Here is a 15,865-nt window from a genome sequence, read left to right as displayed (position 1 = left end):
CATACATACATACATACATGCAGGCCTTGAGGAAGGAAGTCACTGCTGAAACGTTGGCAACAATCGTGGTCGCTACCTTGTTCGAAGTTTTCTTGTGTTCCCTACCATCTTCCAAGTTTTATTGCTCCTTAAATACATACATGCATTTATACATACATACGCACAAACATACATACACACGCACACATAATACACACATACATACATGCATGCATACACACATACACACGTACATACATACATACGCACACAGCCATGACAGACAGACAGACAGACAGACAGACAGACAGACAGACAGACAGACAGACAGACCAAAATGTTGCCGTTCAGGTAACTCAAGAATGCTGTCTGCCTCCATTCGGCCGCAGCGCGCCTCCGCAGGCCGAGCGCCCCGAGCGGCTGTGCCTCAGCGAGCTGCGCGCCATCATGGGGCACGCGGCCGCGGCGCTGCTGGCGCCCCCCGTGGGCTCGCAGGCGCGCAGCGCGGTGCGCGACGCCGTGGCCACGGCCACGGACCAGCTGAAGCGGCAGCTGGTCGGCTACCTGTGGATGTCCGAGGCGGTGAGCCAGCGCGCGGTGCACAAGCTGAACGCGCTGCAGGCGCACCTGTTCTACCCGGCCTTCGTCGAGGACAAGATGGTACTCGAGCAGATCTACCGACAGGTGCCCGACACGCTGGGACAGCAGCCCGCACTGCTCGAGTGGTTCCGCGCACGCTCGGCCGTCATGCTGAAGCGCTGGAAGGCGCTCGCCGGCAAGGGACTGCCCCCGCTGTGAGTGTATAGGTTGTGTTCACTGGCGAGGCACGCATGCAGGCAACCGTGTGAGTACGCCGTCACTGCTAACGTCGGGCTCCGCGGGGTGGCGGTACTTGTCCGTGCTAAGGGCATGATGTGTGTTGGACCTTCCAAACTCCACCCCAGCAAACGCAAAGTAAACCTTAACGTGAGTGCGATTAATAACATCTCTGTTGTCCCCACCGTTGAGAATCGGGTAAAAACGGGTCATACGACGCACGTCTGTGTTTTTTTTGTTACGTGAGCTACACTGGCCTAGGTTGAGCAGCTTCGCGTGGCTCCTGGAGAGCCGTGCTGCGCACGCGCGAGGAACAGTGACTTGTCACGGCGCACAACTGGCGCGGCGGAGCCGCCGCCTCCGTCGCGACTAAATTGCATTGGATTGGAAATCGTTTTAGCATCAGTAGGCATGGTAATAAGCTAATCCTAGACAACCAGGAAACCTAAGAATAACCAGCTGAACCTTAGCTCACGCTACGTATATTCTGGCATATCCGAGCTAAGCCACTGCTAATTTTTTTGCGGCACGCGAGCGCAGTGGCACAAGCCGCGCCATGTCCGTGGATGTTTCCAGTGTTGCCAAGCGAATGACTTGATAGCTAAACTTTTCAGTGAATACCATCTATAGTACAGACCAGTAATTCTCAACCATGACTGAGCCTTGAACCAATTGTGAGCTTGCAAAACTGATAATAGTGATGATTGAATTGTTACGGCGCAAGGTCGACTATGGGCAAAGAGCACCCAAAAAGTTATTTTGTGTGAATAGTGTGACAGTAGATACTAAAGTATTTCAGTAAAAAATAAGAATGAAATGAATTAGAAAGTCAACGGAGATGGCTGGTGTATAGAGCCAGTTCATGATAATGCATGGTATGAAATAAGATTTAAAAAGTGAATATATGCCAAACTTCAAAATAAGCTTTACAGAAAACAGAGGGGCGCTTCCCCTAGAACGTTGAAACGGTTTAGTGGAATGTGTCGTCTGCAGAGTTCTCTGAAGTGTTTGCGTCGTGTTGTGCCAAGTGCATATATCATTGGATAAGGATATGGCTTACGGATAGGCACCCTCCTGGCAAAAGTGATGGATGGCCCCACAATGGTCTGTAGGATCCGAGTCATAATGTCAAACGATCTGCTTTTGCAGTTAAAGGTCACCCAAACGTTTATATGTCGCATTTTGTGTTTCTGGCTTTCTCGCATAGCTGGCGTGTTGGGCAAAAAGCCGACGAATGAATGAATGAATGAATGAATGAATGAATGAATGAATGAATGAATGAATGAATGAATATACTTCATTTAAAGGAGGCACTAAGGAGGCACTAAGGAGTGGAAGGAGGTAAGTGGGGAGGGGATGAAGAGGGATACCACTAAAGTTCATTGTGGGATCACAGGTCCCTTCGTAGGCGTCTTCGTTCTTGTGGGCCGCCTAAAAAACACATGGCCAGGCCCACTCTACACTGCTTTGAGAGACCACTCTCCAGTGCGTATCGGCCTATTGCTCCGAGTAAGGATGCGTTACTCCGGAGTATACCTGTAAGTGCGCGTGAGCGTCAGATGGCAGCGGCCATTTATCAAGCAGGGCGGCTCTGCCTTTGTCGAATGTCGTACAGTGCCAGATTAAACGATACAGGTTAGGCGTTGTAGCCTGCCTACAAAAGGTACACGTGGGTGCGGATGTGAGGGAAGTGGCACCGTTATACCATTTTCGGGTTACGTCTGGGGTATATGCCGCGTTTGTGTAGGCCTTGTCAATAAAAATTTCTTCTTGCCGTCTGAGGGGGGTTCCAGCAGGCAGGAAGCCCTGAGGGGTAGTGTCTTGGAGTGGCTTACGGCTTTCTTGTTGCAAGCGTTGGCGCTGCAAATACCCTAACTTACCTTGTTTTCTTCGTCCACGTCTAGTTTGCGCCACGTTTTCTTCTTTCTTGGTGTATATACCAACTAGCTCAGCAACAAGTTTTGTAAGCAAATACCATGTTACTGGAGTAGGCGCCGGCGGAGGGTTGGAAATCATGGGAGGAGAGGTTAGGAGGCACTCCCTTGCAGCGTCGTGGGCTTGCTGATTTCCATCTGCTCGAACCGTGTGACCAGGGGCGGTATTCTCGTAACTGTCCCTTTTGAAAACGTCCCTTTTGAGTCCCTTTCATCGTGACGTACTTCCGGTTAAGCAATGGGCGTTGGCAGTAGGTTTGCCGCGCTTGCGTTACGTCACTTCCGGTTGTTTGCTTTTAGCCAATCAGGGCTCGCCAAAAGGGACACTTTTGAAAGGGACGCAAAAGGGACAATACTCGAGAATACCGCCCCAGGTGTCCACGCAAGTTGAACAATCGTGCCTTGTTGCTGGAGGGTCTGTATTAGTGCTATGATGTGATTGGCAGTCGCATTGTGAGTGTAGGCCTTGTTGAGCTCGTGTAACGCTGTATGAGAGTCCGTAATTAGTCTGAAATTGGTGACGTGTTGCTGCAGAGCGTTGCAGTGGTTGAAGGGTCCCGAGTATTCCAAAGAGTTAAGCTTCTTTGGCAAGGCCGTAGGTGTGCGAAGTGACATTTTTTGCACTGTCAGCATAACTTGGCAGAAAGGAGAAATGAATGGGCGGAGACAGTTTGGGAAAAGGCTTTGCGGGTTCCTGAAATGCTCTCGCGAACCCACTGGTACGACCACTGGTATAGACCACCAACCTCGTGTTTGCAAACGAGAACTGCCTCTAGAATGTGTGTACAGCAGACTCTCGATAAACGGAACTTCAAGGGACCGAAAAAACTAGTTCCGTTTAACAGGAGTTTCGTTTACTGAGATAGACGTGTAAAAGTTCAAATTTATGTGCGTACGCACTCGTAATACCATTGCATGGAACTCTAAGCCCTACAAGGTGAATTTAGCAGATAGTTTTCAGAAAGCAAGAAAACTACAAGAGGTTTAGGCACAGCATTCACAAAGTTGATTAGGCAACAATGAGTCGCTGTGGACTACAAAATGCGTCAATTATTTTTGTTTGAGTCCTTGCAACTGCATCTTCACGGAGGCTAGAGGCCTCAACTGCGCGACTGCTTGCGAGTAACCGAATTTAGAAGATGGAAACGCGGTAATGAAGCGCGAATAGCACCACGATGGCACGAACGAGGCGGTAGGAGCTGAGCCCTGTAACCTCGGTGTCTTCAATCGAGACCGAACGGCTATAGAACAAGAGCTGCGATGTTGCATTCGTTGCGCTAACACGGCTAACGGGACCAACGAGGCTAAAAAATGGGGGGGAAAAAAAACGAAACAGCCGGAACCCTAAAAAAACTGATTCTCATGCGAATATGGGTTTCACAAGAAGTTCCGTTTGTGGTTCCATTTACTCGGTGACGCGGAAATTTTAGTTGCGATTACCGAGAGCTTTTTTTTTTTTTTTTACGTTACCTGAATACAAAACCAACCTTCTTGCGGGCTACTGTTCCGTTCAAGCGGCAATTCCGTTTAAGCGATTTCCGTTTATCGAGATTCTACAGCTAGGACGGGCAGGCCACGTGGACGTCTTAGGTAACGTAAGTCAGTAGTGCAAAAACAGATGATAGGGTCCGCGTACATATAATCCTATCACCTTGAACTAAAGGTTCTCGCAGCGGCACCTCACAATTCTTCTGCAAGAACCCAAGCTTTGCAGCACTAACCGATACATTCACGTCCACGTGGTCTTCGATTGGAGCATTCACTGTGTACCGATTGTCACGAAACTGTCGCTTTTGTCGCCTCTCATGCTGGACCTGGCTACGCCTTTTTATTAAAATGTCCGGCCTACGTTATTACTGTTTTTACTAAGAATAACACCTATAAAAATTATGAGCGTGCTAGCATTCACAGCAGGAGCATAAAGCCCGCGCAAAGTAATTACAACAGAGGTGCTTGTGCGGTCACGCATCCCCCTTACAGGAATTTAAAGCATTGCTTAGAAAAAAGGAAGACTCAAAAATTGTCTTTCAGTAATCTCTTACGTGTCAGACTAAAAGATACCATGAAATTTTTAACGCACGCTGCTGATATTCGCTGCGCTATCAGTTTCTGTTACTGCACCACTTTAGTCTCGGTTTCAGAACCATCCACCAGCTGTTATAAAGTTGGCTATAACTTTTGAACTAAGATAAAAACATAATTCTTTCTGCAGGACACATCTGAATGCTTGGGAATTCTCAAAATGTAAGAAGAAAAAAGTATTTAAAAAAAACGCCTGTTTAAAGGTGTTGACATACCTTAAAAAATCACCGCCATAGGAAGCACATGAGTCTTTATAACCAAAAAATTGCCCCAAAAAGCATTTTTTTAGGTATCACTTTTCTCGTGATTTGCACAGTTTTTTTTCTCCGAAAATTCCATACGTGGGACAGTACCAGGTAGTTATAAAAGCCATAGAGCCTCGATTTAAGCAAAGAAAAACAATTTTCCCATGATACCCCATTTTTTTGCCACGAGTGGTACCACAGTGATACGAAATTCTCGAGAGGTACATCCCAGCGAGTAGTGCAGCTAGGAAGATCATTTCTTTTGCACTGGGAAGCTGAATGTTTAAACTATGCGATACGGGGAGCAGATGCTGCATTTTCTGCTTCAGTAGTTGTTTAATTAGCGTTATTTTTATTTGGTTAGCAGGAGCACTTCAAATCTACAAGTTAGAATCAATGTAAACATGTATGTGATTGCAAAAAAAAAAAACTGCCTCCCACATTTCATTCTCCACAATTTCTGGTATGTATTCATGCCCTGTGGTAGTCTTTTGCTGAATAATTTTTTTCGTATTGTTCTCGAGAAATCAAGGGAAATTTTTAATTAACTTGGAAACTAGTTACCTCACATCAAAACTAATTAGATATTTCAAATCAGCTAAAAAAACTGAGCAAGTCAATAAAGTTTTGTCAAAATTGGTAGGAAAGCAAAAACAAAAGTTTCTAAGACCAGTGTGCCCCCCCTTAAGTTCTCCTAACAGGACGTATAACAGTACGTTTGCGTCAGGCATGGACTTCGCAAGTGGCAATTCTTCGCAAGCGTTAGAGGAAACCGCAAGCGGAACGCCGAAAGAACCGACGCGAGAGCCGAGAGAGCGGATACGACACGGAGGGCAAAGTTTGCTCGTACACGTACTCGGCGATATTTCACGGCTCGACAGTGAAGGAAGACTAAAGGAACGAGCCAGCCGCGTTTTCCGAACGACGCGCTGTCAAGCGCTTGCCAGTCGCGAAGGAAAGGCCGTGGGCGGTGGCTGCGTGCTACATTAAATGCTGCGCCGCTCGCCGCCTGTTGACAAGGCCACCGATGAAAGAGAGAGCTTGACCACGACTGGCGGCTGGAAAGCTCTTTAAAGGCAGACAAGCCTACGCTTGACATTCGAAAGACTCAATGACCTACGGGTTTGCGAAAGAGACGGCGAGGACACGGGCACGCGTGTACGCGCCCTCTACTCCACCATTCCAGTCACGAACAGGCCTAGTCGCGGCTCCCGGATAACGTTTAAAGGGGGTTAGTGCACGAATGGGGAGGCTCGATTCGTTCACATATACTTTCTCCTTGACGCAACGTCCCGTCATTGTAGGCCGTTATCATTCAACAAGATGGTTTGAATGCGTAGCATTCATTGGAGTAACTTGGTTGATTGATTGTAGGGTTTAACGCGCCGACGCAACGCAGGCGATGAGGCGCGCCGTAGTGGAGGGCTCCGGATTAATTTTGACCACCTGGGGATATTTTACGTGCGCCGAAATCTCGTACACACGGGCGTTTTCGCTTTTCGCCTCCGTCAGAAAAGCGGCCGCCGCGGCCGGGAATCGAACCCGCGACCTCGTGCTCAGCAGCGCAACGCCTTAGCCCCTGAGCCACCGCGGCGGGTATATGGAGTAACTTGGGGTTTTGTGGGTTCAGTCACACGCCATTTTCGTGTAACAGTGGTTTTTCCTGGAGCGGAAAACCTTGTAACAGTTTAGCGCCTTCCATATATACACATGACAGCGAGCCTACAAAAAACGCTTTACATACTAATACCGCTGGTGGCACGATCTAGACATGTTACCATTGCGCAGCGCACATGTAGGTAGCCTCCGGCAGGTTTGAAAGAAAACACAAGCACTCGGCGGCCTTTGAATAAAAAGATTACGTACAATTGTTTTTTTACGGAAATAAAACAAAACGCCGGCTAAAACGACGTCGAAGAGAGGCGAGATAAAAGCAGAACAGAAACAAAATATGAAGAAAAACAGAAATAAGATTTAGCGCAACGAAAGACACGGACAGCGGACAGTGAAAAGGACGGGATGGGCGCTATGATAGCGCCCGTCCCGTCCTTTCCACCATCCGTGTCTTTCGTTGCGCTAAATCTTATTTCGGTAATATGAACCAACTCGCCCAGCAACACGTCTTATGAAGAAAAAGGCTGCGTCGCTGAAGACAGGAAAAAAAAAAAAAAATATATATATATATATATATATATATATATAGAGAACATCTTTATTGGCCGGCTAAATTAGTCGCAGATACCAGCCTCCTGTATGGGAGGCAGCATCTATGACTGCCGGCGTTGAAGGGCCTCCATCTATATATGAAGAAAAACTCTGCCTCGCGCTGTCGCGAGCGGTGCCACACACACCGAAAACAAAACTGGGGAAAATGTGCCGTTTCTCGCTTTCGGCTGTAGTGGCACCCGATCGCTGTGAAAGAAGATCCGGAAAAGAATGCACGGCGAAGATTACTAAACTATGAACACTACATGGCAATTCCCCAGTAGAAGGTTGGGGCACAGCTTTTCACCGCCAAGCTGTTTACCTTTAGACCCTGTGTGCAAGTTTATGCTTAATCACAGCGCGAAGGACGGGACAGACAGAAAGATTAACCACTGGACAGGCGCTGACTCTCAACTAAATTTATTGAAAACCCGCAACAAACATTTATATACTGAAGGCAAACAACGCCGCACGTGTCAAAGAGCATACAAAAACCAAAGAAACCAGATAAAAGTGCAAACGGGAACATGGCTTATTTGTCGTTATCCATGAACTGTACCTCTTTATCAGTAAGCACCACTGAAGGGTGGCTTACACACTTATCGCCCCTCTTGCTAATGTGATAGGCTTCAACTATCTCACGGTGTAGCGCCCAAACTATCTCACAAGCAGCTACACCATGAGATAGTTGAAGCCTATCACATTAGCAAGAGGGGCGATAAGTGTGTGAGCCACCCTTCAGTGGTGCTTACTGATAAAGAGGTACAGTTCATGGATAACGACAAATAAGCCATGTTCCCGTTTGCACTTTTATCTGGTTTCTTTGGTTTTTGTATGCTCTTTGACACGTGCGGCGTTGTTTGCCTTCAGTATATAAATGTTTGTTGCGGGTTTTCAATAAATTTAGTTGAGAGTCAGCGCCTGTCCAGTGGTTAATCTTTCTGTCTGTCCCGTCCTCCGCGCTGTGATTAAGTATGAACACGTACCAACTCGCCCAACTTGCAACTGTCCTGTATGCAAGCCCCGCATGCATTCCCAGAGCGGGGAATGAGGGGGGTACCGAAGCCGAGAAATGTCCGCGAACACAGAACACAGAGGGTGCGGCAGTAGCTGAGGTGCGGGACAGGTGGAGAGAGTGTGGCGTCGAACGCGACACAACCGCTCCCGCCGCCAATAACGTTGCAAACCGCCCGGCGGCAAGACTCAGCAGTTCTGTGCACTCCTTTGCCGCCCAAGCAACCACAGACGTCCGTGGAACGCCCGAAAAACAGCCTAACATCCAATGACAACTTTGGACGGCCACTGTATGTCCGTGCTTGGATGTACATTTGCGGACGTACCGTGGACATTCAGCAACGGATGTATACATCTTCGTATGTCCAAAGGAGGACAGCCGCCCGTTGACGTACAAAGTTACTACGAAGCGTCAAATAATGGGGTAAATGAAATATAAAAGCAAAAAAGCACTGAAATATAAAAGAAACCCTGCTTTTCAAATAAAAATATTTTGTACATAAGCACCTTTCATGGTATATTGCAAATTTCATCAGTGTTACTAAAATTAAGCCTATTTTTCTGAAGCACCTCACAGACTACAACGATGATCTTTTTGTTTGGGGAAGGGTATATATGAACTGAGAACCGTTAACATAACGTGTGACGCGAGCTTATCGTGTCCTGGCAGTACGTTAGTGTTGCGCAGTGTAGTATTTGTTGGAGGAACAAATGCATCTCGTTAATACAGCAATTCTGATTCTGTAAACTTTACTGAACGTCCGAAATACACCCAATTGCGGGCGTCCGAATGGACGTACGGCAGTGATAAATCCGGACGTCCCACGGACGTCTATCGGACGACCGCTAGAGCCGGAATGGACGTACGTCGGACGTACGGCCGACGGACGTCCGGTGGTTGCTTGGGCGGTTTTCTGTGCGAATTCTCGCCACCCCAAATGGCTTCGCTGGGCAATCCGCCACCACAAGTTCAGCCAATTTGACAGCAGGGCTGTTTAAGCTTTTAGTTCCGCGTGCAGCGTTACCAGAGAAAAAAAAAACAGGAAAAAATTTAGACCGAGCGCACGTGATAGTGCGCCTCGCGAGGAGCGCCCGGCGTCGGCCAGGCTTGCGCATGGGCTTACGCCACGTGAGGAGCTCGCAAAAAAAATACAAAGAAAAAATTCCTATTTCATATTTACTGCGCTTTCGAGGCGCTTTTTCAAAGAAAGTGCTACGAGTTGTGCCGCGCCTCCGCCAGATGGCGCCACGGGTACCGCGACCGAGAGATGACGCAGTGAAACATCCCCCTCGCGAGGGGCACGGTCAAATTCAGAGCATTTCCGGGGGCGCACGACGTTAAGTAGTTTGCGTTACGTTAATGTTGTTGCACTTGTGGAAACTGCTGACGAGAGAGCGCTCGTCAGCAGTAATTTGAATGAGTCAACGATATAAGGCGCGTTCGTAGCGTCCCAATCTGTGTCGGCTTTGTGGCGCAGTGGGTAGAGCACCATGTACATTGCGTTCCGCCCGCAGGGTCGAGGGATCGAAACCTGGCGCCGGATAGTATTTTCTTTTATATAGTGTAGGGGGAGGTGTGCGGACAACGACGGTGCGGGCTACGACGGGACAACGCGGGTGACATCGTGAGTTACTGAAATGCTCTGCATTTAAAATACTTTGCGCACGTCAGCGTGCGCCTCGTGAATAGCGTCCGGCGTCGGCCAGCTCGACCTTCGAGAGCACTGTCCAGCGTTCGTGGCGTAATCTTTCGCATGCTCTTCTACTCGCCAGTTCACGTGCGTTCGCACCTGAAGTGGGGAGCACAGACGCTGAGTTCGCGAAGCCGGTGGCCGCTGATTTAGATGCCACTGGTTCAAGCGCGTGCTAACGTGGTCCACTTAAGAGAGATGGGAAAGGCTGCGGACAAAACGATCTCGGCCTGTCAGTATTGGAGAACGTGGCATGTTCGGAAATCTGTGTGAGGCACAACAGCCGGGTCTCCGACGAAGGGAAAAGGGCTGCCAGCCATGGCCTCCGCGATCGGCTGCCGGCATGGAGGAATGGCTGCCGGCGTCAGCGCGCCGCCGGCAGCCGGTCGCGGAGGCCGTGTGCTAGCTCTGCTGTTTCTCCAGCCTTGCACCACTGGTGCAAGCCACGCCATTTTGTTCGCGTTATAGTTTTAAATTTCAAACGTACTCTAACCCAAAATCAAGAAAATTCCTGGGTCCCTTTGACATACATACGAATTCCAAAAAACTTAAAATGGCAATGGATTCCAGTTCCTTTCGCGCCATGGCCATCCACGTTGAATTCCGCCAACTTAGGCGAAAGCGTTGCAACTTTGAATTAATCCACGGTTCCAATAATACGCCTTTTTAAAAAACCAAGATTTGAATTCGAACTCAAAGAAGAGAATAAGCTCAATATTCTGTAACCGTAAAACACTTATTGCACAGGATCTGAAAGATACCTCACCCTACACCGTGCTAGGGTGTGAACAAACCTGGGTTCAGGCAAGTTCTAAATCGGCGTTCGTTGCTGAACCAAGCTCGGTATCGGCTACGACAGCGCTCCAAGTCGGTTGCACACGCACTTTCCTGCAATATTTGCCATACCTAACACTAAGATTCACCGGCCCTTTTCCTTCCCCAGGCGAAAATATGCAACCGGCTTTAAGCCGAAATTGGCTGGTTCCATCATGGGGAACAACTGGTCCCGCCTGGGGCTAACAGGCGAATAGCTAGGAATCATCCAAACTTCGAGGCAACAGCTTAACTGTACTGGCCTTCTCGGTTAATACACTGCCTTTGGCTTTCAAGTTGTGGTGTCCACACGGACCACTGCGACTTGTTGCTACAATTTCAAGTCGAAAAAAAAAGGCTTAGTTCAGCTAACCATATGCAAATCGAAAGTTTGGCTTAGCCTGGTTAAGTCGTGGTTTCACTTCGTTAACCTTTCATTTAGTTGTAATTATTAACCATTCGCACAACGCCTGCCATTGTCTACGGTTGTGCTCCTGCTTCCGACGCTTTCCGAGCCGAACGGCTTGCTGGGCGATAACCGCAGGGTGGTCAGACACCATTTGCCGACGACGGCTCAATGCCTCCAGATCCCGCGCAACGCTCAGAGTAGATGGCCCGGCCTCTCTCTCATCTATGGCCAAGCTCGCATGCACGGGGCGAGTCACGTGGTCAGGCGCGAACCAGCTGCGCACAGCGCATGCGCCAAGCCGACAGCGGCACCGCCTAGCGAACGCGGCCGTCGGCGGAGCCCGGCCCGGCGCGTCACGTGATGCGTCGCGAAGGATACGCGCGCAGCTGCAGTCAAATCTACCGCAACAGCGAAAAGTTCGACGAGATTAGTAAAGCTTTGCTTTAATATTTCGAACGCACTTTTGTACCTGCAGCTGGGACCTACCTTACCTGGAACCCACCGTCCACTACTTGCCGGACTCCAACGAACTAGGTGAGAGGTTGGCACATGGTCTCCTCTATAGAGAATAAAGCAAACCCTGAAACAGCGTGAAAAAATACGAAGCCGGAACATGTGGCAATGGAGTTTGAAACTTTTAGGGGCGAAGCACCTTAAAGGGGCCCTGCAACAGTTACCATCGACTGCTAGGAATGTATTTTGAGGTAAAGTCTATTGTCTGAGGAATCTCCTCCGGCAAGAATTTTGAAAATCCGTTCACTATCACCGAAACTACGCGCGATGACAAATCGCGCATAATCGTTCCCTCTCAACTCGACCGCGGACAACGCGACGAAAGCTGCGCGCTCTCTCCCGGAGAGGGGGCGACTCGCGGCGTTCTCTTCGGCGGCCTTCGATATATCAGAGGCCGGGGAGTTTTCTCCTTTTCTCCGCAACGTGGAGGCGCCTATTTCCGGTCTGGTGTCACAAAAAAGCAGGCATGGGTGCCTGCTCGCAAGCGCGCGCTCGAGCTGGTAGGGCGTTTTTGAAGCAATAAACGTTTGTAGTCGAGTGGTCCCGTTGAAAGGGAAGTATTGAGCTCATCACTCAAACTCCGCGCGCACTCAAAGCAGAAAAGAAACGGCAAAACTGGGCCTACAGGTTCAGGCATAGAAGAGGTTCGTACACAGCGATAACGACGGCGGAAATGGGAGAATTTAGCCGCGAAGTTGACCAGTGACAGCCGATCGGGCATCAATGGCCTATGTGACGTCGCTTAGGCCATGCCAGGGGTGCATAATTAGGAGAACTGAAGAGAGCGCGGTTGGTTTTTCCGCGTCTTTCGCAGCGATTTGCGCGCTCACCGCTTCACGTGCACGTGTAATATTTGGCTCAGGTGTTCCTGGAAGTGTAATCTAAACGTCGCGCAGGTTTACTTGCACTGCTTTAAGAGTGTTGCAGGGTCCCTTTAAGGCCGAGGCCTGTCCGTCCGGCGTCCGTGCTCACGGCACAGCACCGTGTAAATCGAAACATCTGTGAACTAAAGGTTAACAAGAACAAAATAAAAGGTTCACAAAAGGTTAGAGGGGGAGAGGGTGCTCCTGGAGAGCCGCGCTGTGCATGCGCGAGGAGCATTGCATTGGATTGAAATGGATTGGATTAAATTTAATTGTATTGGATTGGAAATCGTTTTAGCAGCAGTAAGCCCCCTCACGGGTGATTTACGGTAAGAACGATCACCAGTGCTTCGCCCACTCGTCATGATTCACTTCGTGGAGATGCGTGAATTTTTTTACTCATCTTATATTCCAGTTTCCAGTCTATTTACGTTAAAGATAGTACAGGCGACAGCATTGGCCTGGTTCGAAAAACCAGTTTTTGCCTCCGAGAAAAAGTATGGCCGGAAAATATTTTCTCTACCAGGATACACGCTAAAAACCGAAATAGGCTTAGCGTACACCAGCAGTTGAAATTTTTTTTTATAATGCAGAAACTTATGGCAACAAGCTTAAAGGGGCACTGACACAAAATTTTGAAAGCGCGATAACTTCGGAGATAGATTGGTGGGAACACATATACATCATCTGCAAAATATCAGCGGCGAATACAGCCTAGAACATATTTAAAATCAATTTTAAAGTGTGCGAAACCCAACCGAGCAGCCAGCAGAGGACCACGCGCAATCGACATCCCGAGGATATTGTGTACATACACAACATCCAAACACGTCACGAGTTTGTGTTTGCCGCTTCCGCACTGCCGGCGTTTTTCGCCGGCTCGCCCGGCTCGCCGCTCCAATCGGAGGGCCGGAGGGCGGAGCTTCTGCTCTCGAGAACGAACGACCCGATCCTTGGCGGCGGAGGCGCCGTGATTTCGTCAGCTCATCGGGCAGCTGGCCGTGACCAAAGTTCTACAGCGATTCCACGCACTCTGTTTCTATTACTGTTTATTACCATTGGATGCGAAAACGCGCGGTAGGCACGAAAAGCCCACTGAGCTAGCCGCACGGTCGCTGTGCAGGCGGCGGCCACGGCCGCGAAGTGGCCCAGGCCGGCGCAGGTAGCTCGAGTGATAGCTTGTTACCGCTTCACGAAATTGTCCCCAAGTCCCGGCCATGGTGGCTTACATGAGAAAGGAGTTAATGATGCGATGGCTTGTTGCATTAAAAATTGGCATGTGCACCGCTTACGAGAGCGGCACTCGAATATCCGCCGCAGTGCTAAGCCGAACACATCTGTAGGCGGACCTGTAGGCAGGCCGGCCGGCTGCTCCCAGCGCGCGTCTTGCCACCCACCGTCTCGAGCGTCGCGCGTCGTTCTGTAGCCGCGGTAGCATTTGCAATCCACAAAATCCATCGTTTCGCGGCACTCGCCGAAACCGAAACTGCGACTGGCCGCATTGAAAATGCCTCTAATTGAACAACCATCGCACGCTGAAGCAAATGAGGTTTCTGCAGGTTATAAGTAGGTCACAAGCTACTTATCGCAACAAAAAAAACAAGATGCAAAATTTTTGTGTCAGTGCATTCCTACAGAAAAAAAAAACCGACCTCAAGAGGTGGCCTTCGTGCAAAGTTGAGCGCATTCAAGCATGAAGTTCAATGTTGCCGTAGTTATTGCTGTGACACCCCGCTATGGAGGGCTTACACACCTCTCCCCATAGAGTTAATACTACTGCCTATCTCCCACAACGCAGTGGTTCCTGTGGGTATCCTGCGAGACCCCATATATTCGCCACCTGGAAATGCCCTGTAAGTGCAGCGATGACAACGTGCAACTGCCGCAAGACCCTTTACCCATGGGCCAGAATGCTCAAGCGCTAAACGCATGCACGCGCTACACATTGCAGGCCACTGGACGCGGCACGCTTTGGGTTCCGGTTGGCCCGGCAATTGGCCCAAGTCGCCCTGTACCGCGGTGAGTCCAAGCATCTCTCCTTAGCTAAGACTACATCCTTTGGGGAACCATCACTTGCATGCGTGTTCGGGACACCTGGGGCGGTATTCTCGTGTTTGTCCGCTTTGAAAACGCCCGTTTTGCACCCGTTTTATTGTCACGCACTTCCAGTTGTATACTTTGTGTTGGCTTTCGTGCAACTGTTCCTCTAAACACATTTTAAACAACTAAGCCTATTTTAAACTATCCGCCAGCGAATCAACAAGGCGACGAAAAATCGTCTGCTCCGATCGAGAAGCCGCGGCTCACAGCTCCACCGTGATTGCATGGCGTCACATCCGCGGGTGTTCGCTTTTAGCCAATCAGGGCTAGCTCAAAACGGACGCACTTTTGAAATGGACGCAAAAGCGACAAAACACGAGAATACCGCCTCGGGGGCCAAAAGTGTTAAGGACACGATTTCGACTTTTAATTTCTTTGTTGTCTGGCGGGTCAGCACTTCACGAGAATTCAACAACCCAAACCACGGACGCCCGTGGGACGTCCGAAATACAGCCGAACATCCAAGGCCCAGTTTGGACGGACGTCCATGTTTTGACGTACATTTTCGGACGTACAGTGGACATCCAGAAACTTTGGCGCTCTTTGCCCCAGTTGGCCTTGCGACATTAAAATGCAATCATCATCATCACATCCAGAAACGGATGTAGAAGTCCGAATGACATCCGCCAACGGACGTAAAAAGTTACTATGAAGCATCAAATAATGCCTTAAATTGGATATAAAAGCAAAAACGAAAAACACTACTGCGCTTTTCAATTAAAAAGATTTTGTACATCAACACCTTGGCTTGTAGGTTGCAAGTTTCATCTGAATATTTCTAATATTAAGCCTAATTTTTAAATTTTTTTGAAGCACTTCACCAACTCCAACGATGATCTCTTTGGGGAAGATATATAAGAACTGAGGACCGATAACGAAACATGTGAAGCACGTTCACTGCGTTCATGTATGCCGTCTGCCCGGTAGTGCGTTAGCCCTGCGCGGTGTACTGTGTTAATCGTTGTAAGGATATTAGCATGTCATTGTGTGATTCTAGAAATTTTTACTCAACATCCAAAATACAGCCAATTTCGGACGTCCGACTGGACGTACGGAAGTGTTAAAACCGGATGTCCAGCGGACGTACATGGTATGTCCATCGGCCCTGAAACGGACGTCATACGGACGTCCGCTAGAGCCGGAATGGACGCACGGCTAACGGCCGACGTCCGGTGGTTGCCTGGGACGGCATCATGCTTTC

At 49.1% G+C, this 15,865-nt stretch overlaps 1 protein-coding gene across 1 annotated transcript in view; it reads left to right on the top strand.

The window, feature by feature from the left end:
* The first annotated feature begins 319 nt into the window (after positions 1 to 319).
* LOC144142321 (endothelin-converting enzyme 1-like) overlaps positions 320 to 15,865 on the top strand; it is a 20,184-nt gene continuing 4,638 nt past the window's right edge. The window contains exons 1-4 of the mRNA XM_077673741.1: positions 320 to 773; positions 11,664 to 11,722; positions 14,363 to 14,417; positions 14,516 to 14,583. Coding sequence (XP_077529867.1) covers positions 427 to 773; positions 11,664 to 11,722; positions 14,363 to 14,417; positions 14,516 to 14,583 — 529 coding nt within the window. The 5' untranslated portion in view covers positions 320 to 426. The remainder of the gene's footprint in view (positions 774 to 11,663; positions 11,723 to 14,362; positions 14,418 to 14,515; positions 14,584 to 15,865) is intronic.

Source organism: Haemaphysalis longicornis, unplaced genomic scaffold, assembly GCF_048455015.1.
Source record: "Haemaphysalis longicornis isolate Haplotype H1 unplaced genomic scaffold, Haemaphysalis longicornis Haplotype H1 scaffold_6, whole genome shotgun sequence".
Lineage (NCBI taxonomy): Eukaryota > Metazoa > Arthropoda > Arachnida > Ixodida > Ixodidae > Haemaphysalis > Haemaphysalis longicornis.
The sequence above is the reverse complement of the archived record's forward strand: the minus strand, read 5'-3'. Positions and strand labels throughout refer to the sequence as shown.